Source organism: Monodelphis domestica, chromosome 7 (genome assembly GCF_027887165.1).
Source record: "Monodelphis domestica isolate mMonDom1 chromosome 7, mMonDom1.pri, whole genome shotgun sequence".
Taxonomy (NCBI): domain Eukaryota; kingdom Metazoa; phylum Chordata; class Mammalia; order Didelphimorphia; family Didelphidae; genus Monodelphis; species Monodelphis domestica.
In genome coordinates, this window is record NC_077233.1 from 145,591,458 (window position 1) to 145,614,958 (window position 23,501).

The 23,501-nt window shown below is 44.3% G+C and overlaps 2 protein-coding genes across 11 annotated transcripts in view; one reads left to right on the plus strand and one right to left on the minus strand.

Moving 5' to 3' along the window:
- The window catches only part of NPRL3 (NPR3 like, GATOR1 complex subunit), a 73,565-nt gene extending 58,429 nt beyond the window's left edge, over nt 1–15,136 (plus strand). For 4 of the 7 annotated variants that reach the window (XM_007499168.3, XM_007499169.3, XM_007499173.3 and 1 more), the window contains 3 exons: nt 2,972–3,161; nt 6,119–6,311; nt 12,762–15,136. In XM_007499168.3, the coding sequence (XP_007499230.1) occupies nt 2,972–3,161; nt 6,119–6,311; nt 12,762–12,927 (549 nt within the window). In that variant the 3' untranslated portion in view covers nt 12,928–15,136. Of the gene's footprint in view, nt 1–2,971; nt 3,162–6,118; nt 6,312–7,506; nt 8,743–12,468; nt 12,568–12,761 lie in introns of those variants that run through there. The other 3 variants (XM_007499170.3, XM_056805766.1, XM_056805765.1) reach the window with 2 other exon arrangements.
- Nucleotides 8,854–23,501, minus strand: part of MPG (N-methylpurine DNA glycosylase) — a 61,742-nt gene continuing 47,094 nt past the window's right edge. For all 4 annotated transcript variants that reach the window (XM_007499180.3, XM_056805769.1, XM_056805767.1 and 1 more), the window contains one exon: nt 8,854–14,915. In XM_007499180.3, coding sequence (XP_007499242.1) covers nt 14,536–14,915 — 380 coding nt within the window. In that variant the 3' untranslated portion in view covers nt 8,854–14,535. The remainder of the gene's footprint in view (nt 14,916–23,501) is intronic.

A 23,501-nucleotide genomic window follows, 5' to 3' on the forward strand; every position in this document is an offset into this window, starting at 1 on the left:
TTGTAGGTAGAAAACAGTTCTACTCTTTCATTAAATAGGGTATTTCCAGGGGGCACTGGCACATTTAGTATTACAAAAAGGGTATCATTGCTTGCTTTTCTTTTTCCTCTCTGAAGCTCTAAAGGAAAGTTTTCACATTGAGATGACATTGATAGTAAGGGGAAGTGTGAGGAGTGAAGAAGATTTGGTTTCCAGAAAGAGAGGATAAGAACCTTTAAAAATGTCTCAGGTTTTTGACATTATCAGCTTTTAAAAGCAAAACTTTCCCCGCGTATAGCCTTTGTGTGACTTAAATTCATACTTTATTCTATATTTCGCTTCTGAGATAGCAATAGTTGATTGAATTGGCTATTGAATCTCTCTTATATTGAATCTCTCTCCCAGAGTTGCACATCTACACACCAACCCATGTACCAAACTCACACTTGCTATCATGTATTCACAAAAAGGATGTGTGAGTGGCAGAATGAATACCTCTAGATTTCCACCATGATTGGGTATCATTGGGTTGGATTTGAATGATTCTCCATTACTGGTAGCAACTCGATGAGTATTTCAGTGCTAGGAATGGCCCAGGCTATGTTTACTGCTGTTGATTCAGAATGTCACTTAGAGACTGGTCCTCAGGAGTGCTTTGGACAAGACGTCTGTACATTTTCTGCCAGTGTGTTAAAACACATTTACCCTTTGAGATTTTAAGGGGAGGAAAATACCTTTTTATAGAAGCTTCTGCCCAGAACCAGTGAAAGCTTTTAGGTGTGGAAAGTGCTGCCTCTGCTGGCCTTAATTGTTAGAGCTTTCTTGTTCCAAAAGATTGATAAACAGTAAAACAGCTCCCTTCTCATAGGATCATTGATTTAAAGCTAGAAAAGACATCATTAAATCCAACCCTAGCATTTAACTAATGAAGAAAATAGGGCCCAGTGAGTTAAACAGCTCATTCAGGGTTATACAGCTAGCAAAATTCTTAGGCATTATTTGCATCTAGGACTCTCTGATCAATATGTCCAGTATCCTGCCCATTGTACCATGTTGCTTTCTTCCATTCATAGGAAGTTAGGATGAGACCTTTGAAACTTCAGCATTGCATCTCAGTTGCAGGAATTTTCTGTTGGAAAGGATTCTTGTGCTTTTTTTTTTTGAAGGAGGGAAGCAGGCAGGACAAACAAAAGTGAAATAGTTCCTGCCCCCAAGAGGTTTGTTTTGTGTTATAAATAAAGATCTACTTCATATACAAAATAGCTTTTGAACTGTTTTGAAGAAAAGAAAGGGTCTTAAAAGATAGAAATGAGAAGGAGGGTCTTAAAAGATAAACGTGAGAAGGTGCATTCCAAGCATAAGGCATTGGGGAATGGTGATGAGGAGAAGGGAAGTCATAGTGAGGAACAGCAGGGAAGTCAGTGTAGCTGAGCCAAATAGTTTGGGAAGGAAGATAATGTCTGCAACAAGATTGGATAAGAAGGTTGGAGCCAGGTTGTGAAGGGCTTTGAGAGCCAGAGGAGTTTCTATTTGATCCTGAAGATAGTAGGGGTTATTGTAGTTTATTGATTAGAGTAGTGACATGGTCAGATGTTCTCTTTGGGAAAGTCACTTAAGCAGCTGTGTGAAGGAGGGACTGAGTGAGAAAAGTCAAGGCAGAGAAGCCAAAAAGGAAGGCACTGGTTGCAGTAGTCCAGGTGAGTGGTGATGAGAGCCTCAACTACGTAATGGCCATGGGTGAAGAGAAGGGGATAGATGCGAGAGATGTTATGGTGGGACAATTACAAGACTTGGTGGCAACATTGACCATTAAAGGTGAGTGAAAATGAAGACTCCAGGATGGTAGCAACATTGTGAATCTGTGTGATCATGGTATGTATAATCAACCAACAAAGGAGATTGAGTAGAGAAAAAATTGTCAAAAACCCAAAGAGGAGATGGTATCTGAGATGACAGAATATTGTAGTGTTGGATGCTACAATGGTCAAGGTCAAAGACTGAGAAATGGTCATCAGATTTGGCAATTAGGTGATTGGTTATTTTGGAGAGGACATTTTTAGTTGAGTGGTGAAATCTCAAGCCAAACTTCAAAAGGTTGAGAAGCAAGTGAGAAGAAAAGAAGTAGAAACAATGAATTTTGGCATCTTTTTCTAGTTTTGTGTAATAACAGAATTACTATTAGATGACAGTCTGAGAAGATAGCAGCAGAACCTCATAAGGTTTTTTATTTTATTTATTTATTTATTTTAGGACGCTTACCTTCTATCTTGGAGTCAATATGGTGTATTGGTTCCAAGGCAGAAGAGTGATAAGGGCTAAGCAATGGGGGTCAAGTGACTTACCCAGGGTCACACAACTGGGAAAGTGTTTGAAGCCAGATTTGAACCTAGGACCTCCCATCTCTAGGCCTGGCTCTGAGCTATCCAGCCACCCCCCTCATAAGGTTTTTTAAAGGAAAGAGGAGACTTGAATATGTTTGAAGGAGGTAGGGAAAGAATCAGTATATATAGATTGAAGATTAGAAAAGAAATGATAATTGTGAAGACAGTCTGTTAGAGAAGGGAAGTAGTGGGATCAAGGAAATATGAAGAGAGGCTGGCCCTGGTAAGGAGAATAATCACCTCTTTATCAGAGACTAAAGAGAGAGGGTCTGTAGGATGACATCAGAGAGTTCTGAGATGGAGAGAGGAGAGGGAGCTCTTGGCAAATAGTCTCCACTTTTTCAGTAAAGTATGGGGTGAGGTCCTTAGCTGAGAAGATGGATTTTGAACTGGTCATCAGGAGAAATGTGGGATCATATAGCTGGAGGCAGCAGTTAATGTGATATTAAAGAGCAAAAAAAAAAAAAGTTCACATAGCCCATAACCTCCCCAGTGTTGGAATGTCAAGAAGTATTATTATATTTTTCTGGTCCTGACTCTTCTGTCTTTGGTGTCTGGTTTTTCCTCCTTTTTATGTTTTCCCTTGTGAAATTCTTCTACTGTCTTTGTAGACACAACTCATCCAGATGGTGATTTGGATGCTTCAGCACAGGCTTCTGATCCAACTACACACATATGTTTGCCTGATGGTGCCCCCCAACGAAGAAGAGAATCGAACACGAGAGGATGATGTCCCCTTCACTGCCCGTGTTGGAGGCAGGAGCCTCAGCACACCCAATGCCCTGAGCTTTGGCTCACCAAGTATGATCCCTCTCTTGCTACCTTGGTTTGGCCTCAGAAAGGGGGAGGGAGCCTATTAACAACCCCATGCCAGGAAGATGTAAGGAGTACCCTGATATCCAGGGCCCCATTTCTCATGCCCCTAGCTAGCATAACTGGACAACTTGGTTTGCAGGTGCACGTGTGTACCTAGTAGGGAGCAGATACTTGTAGTTGCTGGCCTTGACTGAGGAACTCCTTCCAGGCTCACTGCAATGTTTGTCCATTCTCAGGAACAGCCCAAGACCCCATGAGGAATGTTCCCCTTTGTGTACATACTCTCCCAGCCCTTTGCTCAATTCTCAGGGCTCCCAAGGGAATGAAGCCAAACTGCTGCTTAGCCTGAACTTGGGCTCCAAGTTTTCTCATTTTAATCACCTCTGACTGACCTCTCCTTCCTTGGGTATCTTCCGCAAGTTAGCTAAAGGAGCACAATTTTATCTTGACTCTGAGACAATCACAAATTCCAGGGGGGGCTGGTAGAGGCCTTTCCTCTGTCACTGCCTATGCCCCTTCAAACCAGTGACTCATAATTACTTTAAAGAGAGGATTTACAGCCCTCCATAGTAGTTGATCGGTTAGCATTTTCTCTAGCCTTCCAAGTTCTTTGCTGAAGTTCATTTGAAGCTCTTGCTGTGGTTTGAGACTGTATTCCTCCCTTTTTGGTCTTAGCTTGGAGCTCATCCTGAACATATTGTTACTATTGATTATGACTTACAAGACTCACAAAGCACTGGTCCAAAAGAACATCCAGAATAACTCCATTAAATAGGCGGTACAGATATTACTAATTCCTATTTTCCAGACAGAACCCAAGGGTCAGAGGGATGAAGCCACTTACCCATGTTTTACAGCTCTGAGGATCAAGGTTTGGGTTTGACCTTAGGTCTACTGACTTCAGACCCGGCAATGTCTCCTCTATATTAGCCTGTTGGACTGCTAGAAGAGCAGAATCCTAGGGTTACGTCGAGCAGTCTCATGGTCTGAGGTGGGGACTTAGAAATAGCTAAGTCAAAGAACTCGCCATCAGATTTTCTTCAAATTCCTAGAGAAGACAGTTGAATCAAACCTTTCCCAGAGTTGTTTGAGGAGATACTGACCTCCAGAAGTCCTCAAAAAAAATACCATCCAAACTACCCTTTCCTTCAAGCTGTGACTGATTTTGTAACAACTTATTAGAACACATGCAACTCAATTAACATATTCCTTTCCAACAGAAGCTGTGCTGAAATTCCATCCATGTTAGTGTTCATTAGAATTCTTAGAAGCTGTCATTAAAGTGCGTTTAAAAGGCAGCTAAGATCACATGGGTTGATGGGGCTATGACTGGGAAAACAGACTCTAAACGACCACCCTGGTGCAATTATCAATAATATGGAAATAGGTCTTGATCAATGACACATGTAAAACCCAGTGGAATTGCTCTTTGTCTATGAGAGGGGGAAGCAAACTTAAAAAAAAAAATAAAGGGCAGCTAGGTGGTTCAGGAGATAGAAGACTTAGGTTCAAATGTGGCATCAAATACTTCCCAGTTGTGTGACCCTGGGCAAGTCACTTAACCCCAGTTGTTCAGCCCTTACCACTCTTCTGTCTTAGAATGGATACTTAGTATCCATTCTAAGACAGAAGGTAAGGGTTTAAAAAAAATTTTTTAAGCCCATTTAGGAGCCACAGCAGGTCATTTTTATTACCTTAGATTCACACTTCTTTAAAACAAACAAACCCCAAACCTGTATTTGCTGGCACAATCTCTATATTTGCCAATCTTGGCTCCAAAAAATATTGAGCTGTTTCCAATCTCTCCCCCACAAAAGCTGAAGATGTGCTATCATCAAAGATGATTTCAGTTTCAGTGTTCACTGGGTTCTAAGGGTAGTTCCCAAATAGGATTTCTCCAAAGTCGTGAGCAGTAGCAGCCAGCTATTGGACTTCCCAACAGAGCTACTTGGAAGGACAGCACTCAGATGGATGTTTCAGTTTGGAATATTTTTTACAAAATTGGTCAGAGCTTCTAGAGTGGAAACCAAGTCTTTCAAAAGAAAGCTCTGAGCTCCTTACACCAGAATTCCCTTGTGTTTCTTTTTCTTATCTCTAAAAATGGGGAAATGTCTCCTTATTTCTCAATCCTGCCAGATTGTGTGGTTAAGACTTGTTTCTATTCTAGAACTTATCTGTGATGCTTGGGATCATAGGTTTAAAGCTGAAAGGGACCTTAGAAATCATCTGGACTGATACCTCCATTTTACAGGCAAAGAAATTAAGACCCCCAAGAGATTAAATAACTTGCCAGCAATCACAGAGATTGTTACTAGCAGAACCAGGATTTGAACCCAAGTTCTCTAACTAAATCCAGTGTTCTTTCCATTATCTTTTGTCAACTTGCACTATGCACACTTCAAGAATTTATAGGAACTTTAGAAAATCCTAAAATAAAAGTAATGTGCAGGTCTATAACCTGTGACCTACTTCCCCTAAATCAGATGCTCCTTGAGTGACCTCACCTTGGCCTCTGCTGTCATTATTTGCCTCCCCTCTGTACTGCTGACTACCCATATACACATGTATCTGTATCATCCCCTCCACTGGAATTCCTCGTGGACATACTAGAATTGCTAACTCCAGATCTGATGGCTGGCTAAAACAGCTGGCTTTTAGGGGAACTAAGCAGTAAGGAAATAGCAAAAGCAAGAGCACTAAAGAATTGGCTCTTCATGGAGATGGGGATCTAACGTGGGCCAGGCAGGAGGCGGCATCTTCTGGGGATTCCTGATAACAAGACAGGGTCTGTTCAGAGTCCTGAAGAGAGTGCACATGCTGCCAAGAGGAATAAGGAAAGGGGCGCGTCCTTTTGTCCTAGTTCCCAGAGGCCTTGGCCTCACGTAGTCCTGTCACAGCAAAGTACACGGTTGTATCACCTGACCGCATGTTCTTCCCTATAGCCAGCAGTGATGACATGACCCTCACCAGCCCCAGCATGGAGAACTCCAGCGCTGAGCTGCTTCCCAGTGGAGACTCTCCACTGAATAAGAGGATGACGGAGAATCTGTTGGCTAGCTTGTCAGAGCATGAGAGGGAAGCCATCCTCAACGTCCCTGCTGCTCAGAACCCTGAAGACCTCCGCATGTTTGCCAGGTGGGAGCTTTGGTGTAACCAAGCAGATGGAACTTTACTCATTAGACACTCGGGAGTTCAAAGACTTTTGGACAGATTGGTGACATGACCAAATCTATGACTGGAAGTTTGACCTGTAAGCAGTATGGAGGCTGACCTAGAGTTGAAGAAAAAGGAAGGTAGAAAAATGTTAGGTGGTTACTGCTGCAGTTCAGGCGGTATAGTAGGTGGTAATAGCTTCAGAGATTTAGAGCTCAAAGGGACCTCAGTGGTCATTGAGGGTCCCCACCCCCACCCCATTTTACAGATGGGGAAACTGAACCCCAGCATAATTAAGTAACTTGTTCAGGATCACACAGCTAGTAAGTGTCTGATTAAAGGCCTGAACTCTGTTCTTTTCTGACTCCCAAGTCCAGCGTCCTGTCTGCTCTGCCTGGTAGCAATGGGAATAGAGATGAGGCGGCAGTAGTGAGAGAGAGCTTGGAGACAGAATTAATAAGAGTTTGGGCATGGTAAGAAAGTGAAAGATCAGAGCTATCCGAAGCGTAGGAACACTGACAGAAATAATGAAGTCAACAAGAGCGTGGCTTTGGACGTGTGGAATTTCAGGGCTGGCTTATAATTCAGTCAGATTCCAGAATCTGTGTGTTAAGCAGGTAGTCTGTGTAGGGCCCTGTACCAGGGCGAGAGCTAATGGATTTGGGCAGATGTTCTGAATAGAAGGAACAATCAAAGCAGTGCAGTGGGGGTTGGGCTAGATTATTATTTTTTTTTTTTTTAAACCCTTACCTTCTGTCTTGGAGCCAATACTATGTATTGGCTCCAAGGCAGAAGAGTGGTAAGGGCTAGGCAATGGGGGTCAAGTGACTTGCCCAGGGTCACACAGCTAGGAAGTGGCTGAGGCCAGATTTGAACCTAGGATCTCCCAACTCTAGGCCTGGCTCTCAATCCACTGAATTAGATTAACTAGCCCCTGGGCTAGATTATTTCTAAAGATACTTCTAGTTCTAACATTCAATAACTCTCCTTGAGCAAAACCTTTGATGTTTAAATTGAAAAATTAAAATTTCATTAAACTTTAGAAATAAAGTCTAGCTGTTACCTAGAACTAGTTTTGAAATCTTGCAGGAAGGTCTGTTTCTTCATGAGTTAACTCAAGGTACAGGCTGTTAATTAAGTCCAGATCTTGCTAATTACCATTGGTCTTTCCCCATAGGTGAATGGCAGAGTAATGAGCACCTGTTTCCCTCAGAGGACATATACATCAATGCCTCATTTCCAGCAGTTTTGAGGATTTCATTTCTATAAAAAAGGGAATTAGTTTTAGGTATATAGTACCCTTTTACTGCATTGCTATGCTAGCCATCTTAGAACTAAGGCACTTCAAGTGTAGTTTTCCTGCTGCTGCTGACTATTAAAATTCTGATTTGCATTCAGTTTCTCAGGTATGTAACTGCTGTATCAAGTGAGGTGTGTTTGTATTCTCCTGCATGTACCTACAGCAGAGTGGATTCTGAGACCCTTTGTAAAAGCAATTTGGTTGAGACGTAGGAAGGGACTGGAACCCCCCACCCCCACCAAATAACACATAAAAGAGCATTGTTTCTTCTAAGCACCTCTGCCTGATTTCCTAGCTATGTGCTTGTGGACTAATGTCAGTGTGAGCCAGTGGGAAAACAACACTCCATTGAATAAAGAAAAAGGAGGCCTGGTATGGATTCTGCTACTACTTGCTGTATAACCTTGGGCAAAATCACTTCATCTCTCTGATACTCATTTTCCTCATTAAAAACAAACAAACAAACAATAACTTTGCCTTCCATACCAATACTGTGTATTAGTTCTAAGGCAGAAGAATTATAAGGGCTAGGCAATGGGGGTTAAGTGACTTGCCCAGGGTCAAACCACTAAGAAGTGTCTGAGGCCAGATTTGAATAGAGAAGATCCCTTCTCTAGGCTCTCAGTCTACTGAGCTACCCAACTGCCCTCCATTTTTCTCATTTTTAAGACAAATCTTCCCTCCCTGTTGTTCAGACCTTTTTTAGTTGTGTCTGACTCTTTGTGACCCCATTTGGGGTTTACTTGACAAAGATACTGGAGTGGTTTGCCATTTCCTTCTTCAGCTCATTTTACAGATGAGGAAGCTGAGGGAAACAGGGTTAAGTGACTTGCCTAGGTTTATACAGCTAGGAAGTATGTTTTCCTGATTCCAGGGCTGGTATTCTGTCCACTATGCCAGCTATGGACCCCTCTGCCTACCCTAATTCAGGATAAAATGGAATAATGGAAGTGGGAGAGTCCAAGCATGTTTGGCTGACAGAAATAAGGGATGATAAATTTAGAAAGTTCTTTGGAAAAAATACATTCTATATCGAAACAAGGTATTTAGTGAATAGCTTTTGTTGGCAAGGTAGAAAGGACTGCCAATCCAATCCCTCTAGCTATATACTATCTATCCATTTAGGATTATTGTTAGAATAATTGTGGTTGAACTCTGAAATATACTTATTAGGTGGTTGCCAGGGATTTAATTTCTAAATCCCAAATGAATTACTAAAGTAAATGGAATTTATGATAGTTTATTTACAATAGAAGGAAGATATGAGGGGAGGGGGAGGAGAGAGAGAGAGACAGAGAGAGAGAGAGAACACAGCTTCTTCTGTTTAGAATTTCTAAGTCCCAGAGGAACAGCCAGGGGAAGAGAGTCTCAAAAAGATGGGCCTTACCTGGAGGCTTTGTACCTCCAGAAAGGCAGGGTCACTAAGTCAGCTTTTCGTCAATTGTAACAGTCTAAAAGAAGTCTGGGTGTCTATATTCTGGTCGCTTCTCCAAGTCAGTGCCTGAATGTCCAAACGAATCTCTGAATGTCCATCTTCCCTTCAGCTCCAAGTGACTGATCCTTCACTCCAAGCCTGGGTGACTCACTGACTGTTTCAGTCTTTTCTTCCTCTATTTAAAGACCTTTTTCTCTTGTGTCACCTCCTCTAAAATTTCACATCTACCAATCACAGCAGATGCTTTTCTCCAGGACTGCCCATTCTTTAGTTCTCACCTTCTTTGCTTAGATTTTCTCCAGGACTGTCCATTCTTTACTTCTCACCTTCTCTGGTTAGATTATATCTTTTTAGGTTACTTAAATCCTTTTTTGTTAAGTTCGCCTTTTTGTAGTTACTTAACACCTTTTTGTGATTAATTCACTTTTTGCAGTTACTTAACACCTTTTTGTAGTTAAAATCTAAAAATATTAAAAAAAAATCTAAAAATAGATTGTAGCTTAAAATTCTAGCTTCACTATAAAGTAAGAGTTAAGTACCTTTATTGTTACAATCAGGAGATTGCAATTTTATTTTCACAATAAAGAAAGAGCTAAGTATCTTCATTGTTACAATCAGGAGATAGCTAAATCCAATCTTCATATTATTCATGCCAAAACAGTAAGAGATGGCTAGCCAAATAAGAAAACTTGTGAGCATGCTGTTCAAATGATCCTTATCTCTATAGTTGAGACCAAACCAAGAAGTTCTGAGGATTGAGTTCAAGTCTTGCTTCTGACATCCTGAGTAACCCAGGGCTAATCACTGAACTTCCCAGCATTCTAGGATCCTGTAAGACTATAAATTGCAGAGGTGATGATAGCCTGCATTGGCAAATTAATTTCCCATTGGTCATTCCCTGCACCCTATTTCATGCTAGTGAGTACCTACCAACTAAAGGAGATGGGGACCCACAGGTGTGGAAGTAACAGGAAAACCACGTGGACATGTGTACTTGGTTTTGATTACCACTTCTGATTACTTTTACTATGTGATCATGAGCTTTGGTTTTCTCATCTGTAAAGGAGGTGGGACTAGAAGGGATGAGATGAAGCCCCTTCCAAGTCTAAGATTATGTGTCACTTTGTGATCCTACTGTCTTTCTGCTTAGTCAAGTCTAGTGGGCCCAGCAAACACTTTAGAAAACAGTTTAGGGAGATAGCAGCTCCTTCCTAAGCCAGGTCATCTCGGCTGAGTAGCTTTGGTTGTGGGTGAGGAGGACTGTCCGGGACCTGTCAGGGAATCTGATAGAAATCTCCTTCCAACTGTGAGGGATTTTCTTTCCAACTCACACTTTCTTCTCACTCTGTGCCTGCTCCAGGGAAGCTCTTTAGCTCAAGTATTCCTCTCTCCTTTAGTCTGAGTGGTACTTGAACAGACATTATTCTGAGACTGCCCTGTATGCTGTTTGAGCTATGCTTGCCTTGCTGAGTAATCTAAATGAGTGTGAATGGACAGTCCCAAAGTGCCCTCCTCTGACTAGCTCAGGGCAAGTGGGAGGGGAGCACAGAAACTATGAGAGCAAAAAGGCTCATGGTGTCAACTTTTCCCCACGAAACAGACTCCTGAATACATACCACCCCACTTACCGGAAGAAGTCCTTCTTGTCCAAAGCCATCTTAGCCCCAGCCCCCAGGACCACTTGGGGTATAATAGGGAAATGTTGCAGGAATGGCCAATAACATCCCTTGGCTGCATTAGCTGTCTGTAGGAAATGCTGGCACTTCCATTTTGGGGAGGGAGACAAGGGGTTGGGCCTACAAATCTGAAAGTCATAAGATCCCAAAAAATCAACCCTTCATCAGAGGTACCCAGCTCTATGCCGGACACTAATCCCATTATCCTCTATTGGCTGAAGGTAGAGAGATGTGTACATCTATCTCTCTGCTTCCTAATGTTTAACCTTCCCTTAGCTTCTGTGTGAACTGAGAGTGTGAGGGAGAAAAATGTACAATTTATCATCATGCTAGACATTAGACAGAAAATGAAGGAAGCTAAAATACAAAGTGAGATGGAAAGAGACCTGTGAAAGACCTGAGTTTGTCTTATCACTGTTTACCAACCATATGACCTTGGGCAACCTTTTTAACTTTTCTGTGCTTTTTCTTTTTAAATTTTTATATATTTTTTCCAATTACACATAAAAATGATTTTTAACATTTGTTTTCTAAAATCTCGAGTTCAAGATTCTCTCCCTTTCTCTGTCCCGAGAAAGCAAGAAATTTGATATACATATACAGTGCAAAACTTATTTCCATATTAGCCATGTTGCTAAAGAAAACACAGATGAAAAGAAAAAGAAAAAAATTTCAAAAGTATGCTTCAATCTGCATTCAGACTTCATCAGTTTTCCGGAAACAGAGAGCATTTTTCCTCATAAATCCTTCGGAACTGTCTTAGAGAACTGTATTGCTGAGGATAGCCAAGTCATTCACAGTTGATTATTATTCAGTATTGCTGTTACTATGTACAGTGTTTTTCCTGGTTCTGCTCATTTCAGTTCATATAAGTCTTTCAAGGATTTTCTAAAACTATTCTGCTCATCATTTCTTATGGCACAATAGTATTCATACCACAACTTGTTCATCCATTCCCTCATTTTTTAAAAACTCTTACCTTCTGTCTTAGTATCAGTTCTAAGACAGAAGAGTAGCAAGAGCCGGGCAAGGAGAATTAAATGACTTGCCTAAGGTCACACAGCTAGGAAGTGTCTGAAGCCAGATTTGAAACTAGGTCCTGCCATTTCCTAGTTGATGGACATCTCAATTTCCAATTCTTTGCCATCACAAAAAGAGCTGTTATAAATCTTTTTAGTATATAGTTTTTTCTTTAAAAAAAATTTCTTTGGGATACAGATCTAGTCGGTAGCATTGATGGGTCAAAGCATATGCAGTTTTGTTGCCCTTTTGGCATAGTTCCACATTGTTCTCCAGAATGTTCCGATCAGTTCACAACTCCAACATCAGTGCATTAGTGTCCCAGTTTTTCTGTACCTTGATTTCCTCAGCTGTCAGATGGAGACAATCATCCTTGTATTATTATATTTTCAGACTTTATATAAAGCACTATATAAATGCCAGCATGATAGAGTGGTAGGAAAGCCAGACTTATCCAGGAAGATCTGGATTTAAGTCCTGATTTCTGATTTCATCCAGGCTGGAGATCCTTAGGCACAGCACTTTTTATTCTAGGGTCTGAGGAAACTCTCTAAAGTTGCTGATCTGTATTGATAGAGAATTTACTCACTGGGAGGAGTTCCCTGTGCCAATGAAATCACAAGTCTAGTCCAAAAATAAGATTCAGTTATTATCCCTGACATGTCAAAGAGAAATTACATGCTTTACAAAAGTTGTCTTTTTTTACAGTTGAGGCCATCAGAGACTGCCTGGAAGAAGATATGGTGTTGGCTCTTAAGTCAAGGGACCTGTATTTAAATCCTATTTCTGATGTTTATTACCTTTGTGACCATGGACAAGTGGCTTAACCTCGATATGTCTCAATTTCTTCACTGATAAAATGAGTGGTTTGGATAACATGGCTTTTGAAGTATCTTCCAGCTTTACAGCTATGATTCTCAGATCTGGGAAGGGCCTCACAGGTGGAAAGTGCTGCCAAGAACCTTTTGAGGTGCATTTATTCATTTCTTCTTTCCTCTTAGGCTATTACATTATTTTCGAGGTCGTCATCACTTGGAGGAAATTATGTACAATGAAAACATGCGACGATCCCAGCTGCTGATGCTCTTTGACAAGTTCCGAAGTGTGCTGGTGGTCACCAACCACGAGGACCCAGTTATCTCAGTTTTCCAGTCACTTCTAAAATGAATGGGAAGTTAGTCCCCTGCTCAGAGGAGCACTCACCCTGGAGAATTCTTTGAACTACCAAGGGCCAGAGAAGAGGGGGAGGCATTCCACAAAAAGAGTGGCTCTCTTGGGACCATGGCTAGTTTCTCCTCAAGCTCCAAGCTGGGTCTTCTCATTATTCCTCCTTTTAAGAAGCAGCAGTGCCTATGTGGGTTCCTAAGGAATACAGTATTAGTGGAATCTAAAGGTCTTACTTATTTGGACGTTGAATTCTGGACATAGATGGAGAAGGGATATTTGGTGACTCAATTAGCTTAAGGAAAATGTCCTGAAATAACATGATCTTAAGTCACATGCTGGCTTCCTAATCTGGAATCAACTGTAGGCTCCAGCTTAGCTTGAGCCTGCTGCTACATACGGTGGCATGGGAGCTCCCTCCAGCCATCAGCCCTTCTTCTTAGATTGCCAGGCATTCCTGGACCCATCACCATCCTATATCATCACTGGTTGGTGGGCTGGGAGAAACTAAGAGGCCTTCCTTTTCCTGCTTAATAGCATGTGGTTTTTTAAGCTTTCTTTTAAAGGCTAATCACCCCAGCCCAACTGTGGTTCAGCCTCAGAGCTAATGGAGGGTTGAAGATGTTATAGAGGAGTGAAAGGGCCAGGAGTCAACTTCCTAGCTGCTCTGTCCGATCATGCCTTCCCTTAGAACTATCATTCAGCTTCTCCAAGGAGCACACCCTGCCCCTTGATTCAGTCCCCCCACCCCATAAAAGCCATTACAAAAAATCTGGTTTAACCCTTTGGAACCCTCCCATACCAATATAGCCTGAATGAATTGATAGCAAGGGGCTGCAGCTGGCCAGGACACCAGTAAATAGCAGCGCTAAGATAATGGGAAAACATGAGTTTCCCTCCATGCTGTGGCAGCCACCCCTGATGAGATTCACAGCCAATCAGATCTTTTTTTTTTCCCCCAAAGCCTCTCCCAGACTCTGTCCATGGAATAAATATATTTCTGTGCTGTTATGGTAAAATGCTTAACTAGGCAATGACACTGGGGTCTCTTTATATTAGATGGTTTTTGCATCATCTGCGAGCTGGCTAGATTATTCCTGGACCAGCAGCATTGAAAACAGTTCAATGCCTGCTCTAGGTTCCCTAGGAAGATTCACTTTGGTCCCCAGGGCAGACTTGGATGAGGCCTACCAAGATATCTTGACTGCAGGTGGCAGCATCAGGGCTAAAGAGAAAAGGAAGGATATGACCCAGATTGTGGCTCTGGTGGTATCTTCAGATGCCCAGGGCTACTGTCCTGCTGTTTGGGCAAGGCCACAGAAGTCTGAAATTAGAAAGTCAAATTGCTTTAAAAGGAGAGGGTTAGGTACCTCTTACCCATAACTTAGAAGCCAGAGGGGCACAAGCCACACTCTCCGTGAAAGCTGCTGACATTCCTGCCCTAAAACACCACACTAAAAAAAAAAAAGGCACTAATATGTACATGACTCACCTAACATTGTTTTGTGGAAACAAGAATTTATTTTTCTAAACCTCTAAAAATCTTTGCTGTAGCCTAGCCAAGCTTGACACCAGCAGTAGCAGCAGCAGCTCAGCTTCCCTAGCTGGGCCCTAGCCACTGGCCTGCATTTCCCGTTCTACTTTCCGATCTACCACACTGACATAAGGGTTGCCTTGGATGTAGAATCTGAGTGGCTTTTGGGCCCACTCTCCAGCATAGTTGATACCAATCCGGGCTGCTGCCACCACAGTATCTTCCCCTGGCTTTTCAGGGCCCTCCTCTAGCCAAATGGTTTCCTCTTCTGCCAGGTCCTTCTGGTCAAGGCTCTTGTCAATGGCCAGGGCTTGACATAGCTTAGAGGGACCATTGCAAAGTTCTCGGTCCTTAAGGGCCCTGGCAGCTCCTTTACGGTGGGCATTTCGAAGCTGCCGCATTATCTCCAGGCCTTCCACTGGCTCCAGGGAACGAAGAAGGATGCATGCCCCTTCACCTGTAGACAGTATAAACAGAAGCCTTGAATTAAGGGGATGTGAAAAGGATTTCTGAAGAGTTTCTGCTAGTGAATCAAGATGACATGGGGGTGGGGATGTGTGGTCAGAACTGTGTTATCCTTAGATAAGGATGGGAAATGCTGGCTGGAAATTAATCTTGCTAGAGCAGTGACTTGTGATTCTATTTTCTCAAAGCAGTGAAATACACTTTTTAGCCTTACTAATTAGTTTGTAAGTTTTTATTTCAATACTATCATGAGAGGGAGACCTCCTTGGCTACCTCTGATCTTTCCTCCTCCGAATCCTCTGCCTATGCTCATGGAAACAGAAGAGCGAGTCACAACACAAGAGGGAAACTGATTAAAAACTAGGCCCCATTATTCTTTTGAGGAAAAACTATTTTTAGTACAAATATCCTCTTAGAGGTAAGTCAATAATTAGGAAAGAAATTAAGCCAAGAAACTATACCCAGTGTTTCTGGAATTCTTTGGGCCTCATAACTGTATACCTAAACCTGGGACATACCCCTCTTTGTTAAGAGATTGCCAAGAGGGACAGAAAGGAGAGAGAGGCTCTCTCATAAGGCTCTGTCATAAAATGGGCTGATATATTGGCTCTAATATGTGTGTGACCTGGATAGTATGAATCTCTATTTCTTTCTGGGTTTTATTTTCCTCATCAGTAAAATAAGGAGGGGTGGAGGGTGGTCAGATTGATATGATCTCATCTAGTGCAAAACGTCTGATTCTGTAACTCCACACCAGCACTGTAGTGATAAAGGCAGAAAAAGTCTCCCTCCAAACTGGGGCAGGTCAAATTTTGGAAAAATCCAGCCTCCAAATAAGTTTTAGGCATAATACCTCCTTTATATCGTCAGCCTTCCACAGGATTCTTTATCTGAACCATCTGAGGCCAGTAGGGCAGATCTCCTGTCCTTACTCTTGTGTCATTCCCAAAGCCTTGGCTTCCAGCCCTGAGCTTACAGGGCTGTCCCTGGAGCTCAACCCCAGATTATTTTCCCAGTAAATAAAGCTACCTGGAGACTGACGGCCCTGCTTGTTGGGGAAAGCAATGGCCAGAAAGTTCCCAGTCTGTGTCTCACCCTGGTATCCTGACTGGACTGAGTCAGAGGAGCTGATCAAATCAGAAGAATGCCACCAGAGTGAGGAATGAAAAGAGAAGGTTCTCCCCAGTACCTTTCCTAAATGCACTACATGAAGGGAATTCTACACAAGTGTGTCTCCCTTCATAAGAAACAGAAGCAGGTGCTGTCTCCTTAGTGCCTTGGAATTTAACCAGGGTTTCTGGGATCACGTGTGACCCTTTGTTGTCAAGCACTGGACATTCATGTGAATCAAGTCCAAAAAGGCAGGATATTTTTGCTGGGGCATGAGGTAAGAGATTCTCTTCAGAGTTTTCCTTAAGAGCTGCTCAAGTAGCTTTGACACTTAAGTGATCAGAAAATAGGTCTCCTCAGGTACTTCCTTAGTAGAAAAGTACAAGGCCTGCTGGAGTCAGAAAGCTTGCGGCTGAATTTGAGCTCCTTGACTATTTCATGAGTGTGCCTGCCAGCAAGACTCCTCTCTGGGCCTTCTTCCAGCTCTAAATCCTACCTAAATGGCTTTCCCTCATGGAGCCCCAGTTTCCTCATGTATAAAATTAGGATAATACTGATAGGGCTGGTAAAGCCAGCAATATAAATCTTTGTGCAGTCCAGAGAGTGTCACGGGAGCACCAGCCCTGATGGAGCTATGATAGGAACTCCTTCATTCTCACCCTCTGAAGGGATGGGCTTTATCTGGAACATCAATCTGGAACATCGGAATACCTCCTCACTTCCCCTGCCCCCACAGCCCTAATTCCCTCCTTGGTCAATCTGTCCCAGACTCCTTCACTTGTCTGCCCTGAGAGACCCTTCCTGCTGCCTCAAGGGTGTCCTTCTAGGTTTATTCACAGGTCAAGAACTAACTAAAGGGTCACAAATGGAAGTAGAAAATCGCAGACCCCAACCTGTAGAGGCCAGGCCTTTGGTGAGGGGTAATGGCAGGAAAAACAGTGCTATGTCAAAATATCTTGTTTTCAACTAAACCAGAACCTCTATTCATACTCTCCCATAAACTTAGGTTCTAACAAACACCCTCCCACTTGGCTGCCCAGATTGGCCAAGAGTCTCCCAACAGGGGACACGGCCCCTGGGGACAATCAGGCAGGCTGAGTTCAGCGGAGCTTTCATGATCAATCCAGCCTCTGGCTGACAAATTTGAGCTGCTAAAGAACAGGATATTCCTGCCCCTCCACCTCTGTGACTCACTGCCCTTCTTGCCTCCTTCCCCAGCACTGGACTCCTGTGGGGGCCTGGTGCCTCTGCCCCAGAGTAGACTATACTTCCCTTTTACTTGTTCAGAAAAAATTAGGCTGAAATAGCCAGCAGAGCTCAAAACTGTTGGGAAACTCAAGTGAGGGAATCCTTCCTGGTAGAGACTGGAGAGTGTAGAAGCTGGTAATCTTGGCCCAGATATGTCTGCACACACCCCCTCAGCAGCCAGTTTTCAAAGAATGTAAAGATACGATCAAGGCCAACAAAGCCTTGAAATTCTAGCTCCTCTGCAAATACCTGGACAGTTCCTCAACTGCTTGTTCACATCCAAGTCTGTCTGGAGGTAGCAGGGCATCAGAGGGCAGTGCCTGGCCCCGTGGCTGAGGGAAGCCAGGCTTAAGGTAACCATAGCGCCTCACCTCCACCTCCACCTCCCACCCTGGGCTAGAGCCATGCATCTGTTCATGGGGGACATTTCCTGGCCACAGGATGTGTTCACTGTTGGGCCCTCTACAGAACCTTAAAAGTGCTTGGCAATTTTCTTTTCATCATCACTGTTTCCCATCCCATCAAGTAGAGGAACTACTAGAGGAAGAGAAGGCAGAAATGGAGGTCCAGAGAAATGAGGTCTTGCCCAGCATTATACAAGTAGGCCAAATCTGCTTTATGTCCCTGTAGTAAGCTCTTCCAAAACACATCCCCAGTAGCCCCTCAATTTTCCTGCCTTTGTATGGCGCCACGTAACATTCTCTCAAATTCCCAAGTCCAAGGATCACAATTCCGCTTATAGCTAATTTTCTCAAATCTTGTGCCATGCTCCTCTCTAATGTTCCTGGCAAGTGGCTCCCCAGATTTTCCCTGAAGACCTCCAAAAGGGAATTTCCTAAGGCAGCCAATACTACTTTTGAATAGCTCCAATGGTGAGGAAATTTCTCCTTACATCAAATCTAAATATTTCTCTTTCCAAAATCAACTCAGTGTTCCTCAATTTGCCTTCTGGAGTCCAGCAGAATAAAGAAAAGCTCTAAATATATGAAGGTAGGTGTTGTGGTCCCTCTAACTGTGCTCAGGGATCAACACCTTTAGTTCCTGCAAACAAATCGTCCCTTCCAGCTTATGAAAAATCTGTCTTTGCTCTCCATAAGCTGAATTTTTTAAAAAGTGTAACATTTTACATTTATCTCTAGTGTCTCATCCAATCTTGTCTATTCTCAAACCCTCCTGTTCCTCCTGCCTGGACCACCATGCTAGCCCCCTAACTGATCATAACCTGAACCACTTTGATCCTCTTCCCCCAATGCAAACCCCTTCCCTGGTTCCCTCCTTCAAGCCTAAGATGCTGCGTCTGAGCCTCCCCTGCTTATCCTCACTCCATTGAGCCCCTCTCAGGTGGAAGGCACAGCAAAGTGGAAGGACCCTCTAGAGGAGTACAACACCTGCACACACAAGGAAATGGCTGCTGTCCTTTCCGCTCTGGCGGTGAGAATGGCAAGGCTGGTGGTCTCTCTTGACCCGTGAACAAACGGGATTTCCGGGGGCAGAGCTGCTCAGCCACCAGCCTTACTCTCTTCCAGTCACAGAAGCCCGGCGGCATGACAAAAGTCAAGACTGGCAGCGGACAGCCTGGGCTTCTTCCGAGTCTAACCAAGCTCTGGGCACGCCTTTGCGTGGCTGGGGTGCCACCCCCTACCTCACGGACAGGCTTGAGGCCTGCTGCTTACCCTCAACCTGGCTTAGCCCACCTGCCTGCTACAGCTCCTCGGGGCCACGTGCACACCCTGTGCAGCCCAGTAACTACAAGCACCATGAAGAGAGATTAGGGAAGGCTCCCCTCGGAAGATCTACAGACCCTGGGCCCGTCCCTGCCTTACTGCCCAGCACCCATCAAGCTCGTTCCTTTCTCTGCCACCTCGTTGCGTATCCAGAACTTCCAGAGCCATTCTTTGCCCCAGCCCAGGGCTGGCTGCCAATGCTGAAGCTTCTGTGTCTGCCTGGTTTGCAGCACTCAAGAATACACTCGTTGCCAGACCCCTGTTAGGTCGGGATCTGGGGCTCTGGGGTTACGGACCTTCCTGGAAAATGAGCCAGTGAAAACGGGAAAAACGAGGAGACAAAGTATCCTGGCGGCAGCCCGCCTCTAGGGAAGGGACCCATTTCATAAAGGTGTGGCCCAAGACCTCCTGTGCACCCCACGCGGGAGGAAGGCTCTAAGAGCAGCCGGCAATCTTGTGTCTGCTATGTCCATCCCCTGGTGCCGCCCGGGTACACTGCCAGTGCAGACCCCCTCTTTGGCGGGACTCTAATCTGAGGGAACAGAATGCCGCAGCACAGCTGGCGGAGCTGTTTCAAACCAGAGCCCTGTAGCTTGGGCCCAACCCTGCACAAGCAAAAGGAGAGAGTCATCCCGATAATGTTAGACACTTTGGGACGCTCTCCTAAAAGATCTGAAGTGCTCTGACCCCTGCCTGAGGCTCCATAAATAGCTGTCCAGAGGGGGAACTGGAGGCCTCAGGAAGCCAAGGGAGATCTCTTTGCTAAGGCCACCCGGCATTTATTTACTTGTTCATTTTAAGCTCTAAGCGTGGTGAGAGCTAGGCAATAGGGGTTATGTGACTCACCCAGGGCCACACAGCGAGGATGGGTCTGAAACCACATTTGCACCCAGGACCTGCCAACTCCAGGCTGGAACTCTGTCCACTCTGCTACCTCGCTGCAACTAAGTCACAGGGCATGAAAAACCTTCCACAAGGACAGCTATTCCTATGCCGGTAGCGTTTACAAAGCCCTTCTTTCACGGGAGGACGTCGTGCAAACACTGCTATCCTCACTCTACAGTGAGGAAATGGAGGGTCAGAGAAGTGCTGGGATTGCCCAAGTACAGCTGAGAGTGAGCAGCCCAGCCACGGCCAGGCTGTGGCCTCGGCCGCTCTTCTCTGCTCCCGTCAGGCAGGCCTCTGCCCGGAGGAGGTAGAAAAGGAGAAGCAGCCGGCACTGGACGAGCGTCAGCACACACCCAGCAGGCCATTCTCAGACCTCGGACCCTTTGATTTTGAAAGAAGAAGAACACCAAAAGGAGCCGAGGGCATCATTCCGGAGAGAAGAACTCCCACTTCCCTGGGAGCCCGGGCCCAGTAGGCTCTCCTGCCTGCCCCGGTACCTTAGCCCCAAGAACACCATTAGGCTCGGCCTCCCCAAGGGCAACAGGGAAAGCACTCTATTCTGTCGCCTGCCCTGGGGCAGGATGAAAGAGGCTTGAGCCAACAGAAAAGCCCAGCGAGGTCTAAGAGAAGCCTCTTAGGAGGCCGGCCCAGGCTCAACAGGAAAGCCAGGGCTCCAACAGGGAGGGAGGGAGGGCACATGCACAGGACCCAGAGCAGCCATCCCAGAGAGGGGGAGCACAGGACCGGCTCCACTCAGATCTGACGCTCCCCAGAGTGCCAGGCCTGGAATCGGGGAGACTCGCCTTCCTGAGCTCAACTCTGGCCTCTGCCACTGCCTAGCTGTGACTCTGGGCCAAGTCACTTAATCCTGTTGGCCTCCATTCCCTCATCTTTGCCAGGAAAACCCCAAATCGGGTCATGAAGAGCTGGACCCGGCTGAAAAGGACCAAACAAGAACAATTCAATTCAGTGCAATGACTCCCTATGACCTCCAGGATCAAATACAAAATGCTCTTTTTGGCATTCAGAGCCTTTTATGACCCGGCCCTCTTACACCTTCCCTCCTCCCACAGGCTCTGACCCAGTGGCAGGGGCTCCCCTGCTGGCCTTTAGTCAAGATGACTCCCACGGCAGCGTTTTCACTGGCTGAGCCCGATGCCTGGAACCCTTTCCTTCCTCGGTTCTACCTCCTGGCTTACTGGCTGCCTTCAAGTCCTGACCAAAATCCCATCTTCTGTGAGAAGCCTTTTCTGACCCCCCCAATCCGAAGGCCTTCCCTCTGCTCCTAAATACTGTTTTTAGATTGGTAGAGACAATTTTCTGATCAGTGCTTATCACTTAAAGACTCCCTGACAATCGCTCCCTTCTGGGGCGATGGGAAGGAAGCAGAACCACCTAATGGAAAGAACTCTTAGGGCAGCTAGGTGGCTCAGTGGATAGAGTTACAGGCCAGAAAGACTTGGGTTCAAATCTGACCTCATGATTCCTGGCTGTGTGACCCTGGGCAAGTCATTTTACCCCAACTGTCTAGCCCTTATGGATCTTCTCCTTGGAACCAATACTTGATGGTTGGTTTTGTTTCTAAGTTAGAGGGTAAAAGTTAATTTTTTAAATAATTAAGAAAGAGCTCCTGGTTCCACAGCTTTGGGATAAATAACTTCACTTCTCTGGAACTTGGTTTCCTTCTCTATAGAAGGGGAATAATAATCCTTGCCTTGCCCATATCATTAGGTTGTTTTAAGTCTCAAATAAAAATGTATTTCAAAGTGCCATATAAATAGTCAAGTACCAGAAATCATAATGTACACTTGTATAAATTACAAAATAGTATAAAGATATGAAGGATCAGGCATTATAGTTATAGTATATTAATTTGGGATGAAATAGTGTCCAGAGCTAAAGATTAGCTCCAGAACAAAAGAAAAAGAAATTGTGTAGGTGGGCTGTCTGGGGAGGCTTTGAAATGTCAGTCTTTGGCAGGGGTGACTGTGAGAGTCTCTACCCACCCAGCCTAGGAAAGAGGGGATCAAGAGAAGGGAGGAGGGATTTCAGGGGCTCTGAAGGAGAAGAATAAGAAAGGAGAACTGGTGAACTGAGAAAACAAGGGGGTGAAAGCTAGAAACTGGGGGCAGAGAAGAGATCTCCAAAATCTAATCAATAATTAGGAACTATTAAAGTGAAAAAAAGTGAAGGGGCTCTGAAGGGGAAGAAGTCAAAAACTGGGGCCTGAATAACAATCCAGGCCTGTCCCTGGGCAAGGCCCATGCGTGAGGAGAAAGTTTATAACATGTGTCTGACAAAAGGCCCTTAGCCATCTCCGGGAAATAGCTTTGGGAAGAGTCAGTGTAACTGAAAGCGCCTTTAAGAAACCCATTGTGCTCTCTGAAGGGCTGTGGGGCCAGCACTTCTTTGGCTGTCTCGTTCCTGCGGGTTTGAGGGTTTGAAGCGCCCAGACCACACAGAGAGTCCGTGAACATCGCCCAACACACAGGTGCTGGGGGACCCAAAATGCTGACAAGACAACTTTCTTTCCTCTCAAAGATTGTGCTCTTTTATTCTGATCCCAAAGGAGAAAACTGGGTGTTTTCTTTTCCAAACAGAAGACAAAATTAGGAGCTAGCAGAGTCTTGTGTATAAACTTTTCCAGTCTGCAGATTCCAATTCTCTTTACTTTTTTCATGCTCATTCCCTTAAGGGAGAACCAAAACACATTTATACTTTCCATTCATTATCTCATTTGATCCTCATTATAATCCTGTGGGGGGCAGGGAGCAGAAAGTACTGGTTCCATTTCTTTGGAGGAGGAAACTGAGGAGTGAACTGACTTACATATCAAAAAGCAGAAAGTGGCAAAATTGGGGTTTCCACCCAGGCTGTCTGACCCAATGTCTAGTGTTCTTTCCTGCTGCAGATTATCACCTCCTTAGGACTCAAAAGAACAGCTGCTATTTGTTAGGAGATTAAATTACTTGATATGATTTCCCTCCAAGGCAATGTGGTGAGTTGAAAAGAAACAGAAAGAAGACTGTACCTACAGAGTCAGAGGTTCTGGCCCAGAGTCCTGTTTGGGCCACTCACTACCTACATGATTCTGTACAAGTCACTTAATCTCTCTGAGCCCGTTTCTTCATCTGTAAATTAAAGGAAATGTCGTACATCAATGGTTCCCAATCCTTGGGAAAAGGATCCCAGTGGGAGTGGAGGGATGGAAAGATAAGCCATGCAGAGTTAACAAAAGGATCTTGGAATCCATGAAACACTCATTTTCAGCTAGATTTAACTAGAATAAAATACACAGCACGACAGTATAATAAATAAGCAAAAGGCTTCTGCAGGCTGATTCTCAGACATACATATTACTGTTTCTCAAACAAATGAGATGGTCTCGTGATTAAATAAAACAGAAAATTATTACTGTATTCAGAGAAACTTGTCATCAATTTCAGGTGATACTAGTGCAACATCTATCAAGTGGGAATATATAAAAAAAAGGGGTTTTTTTCCCATTTAAAAGTGATTCTCTTCTTCCAACAGGTAGGGAACCAATGGACTCAACTATCACTGTTTCAGCTCTAAAATCTATGACTCTATGAACTTTCCTTTCCAGA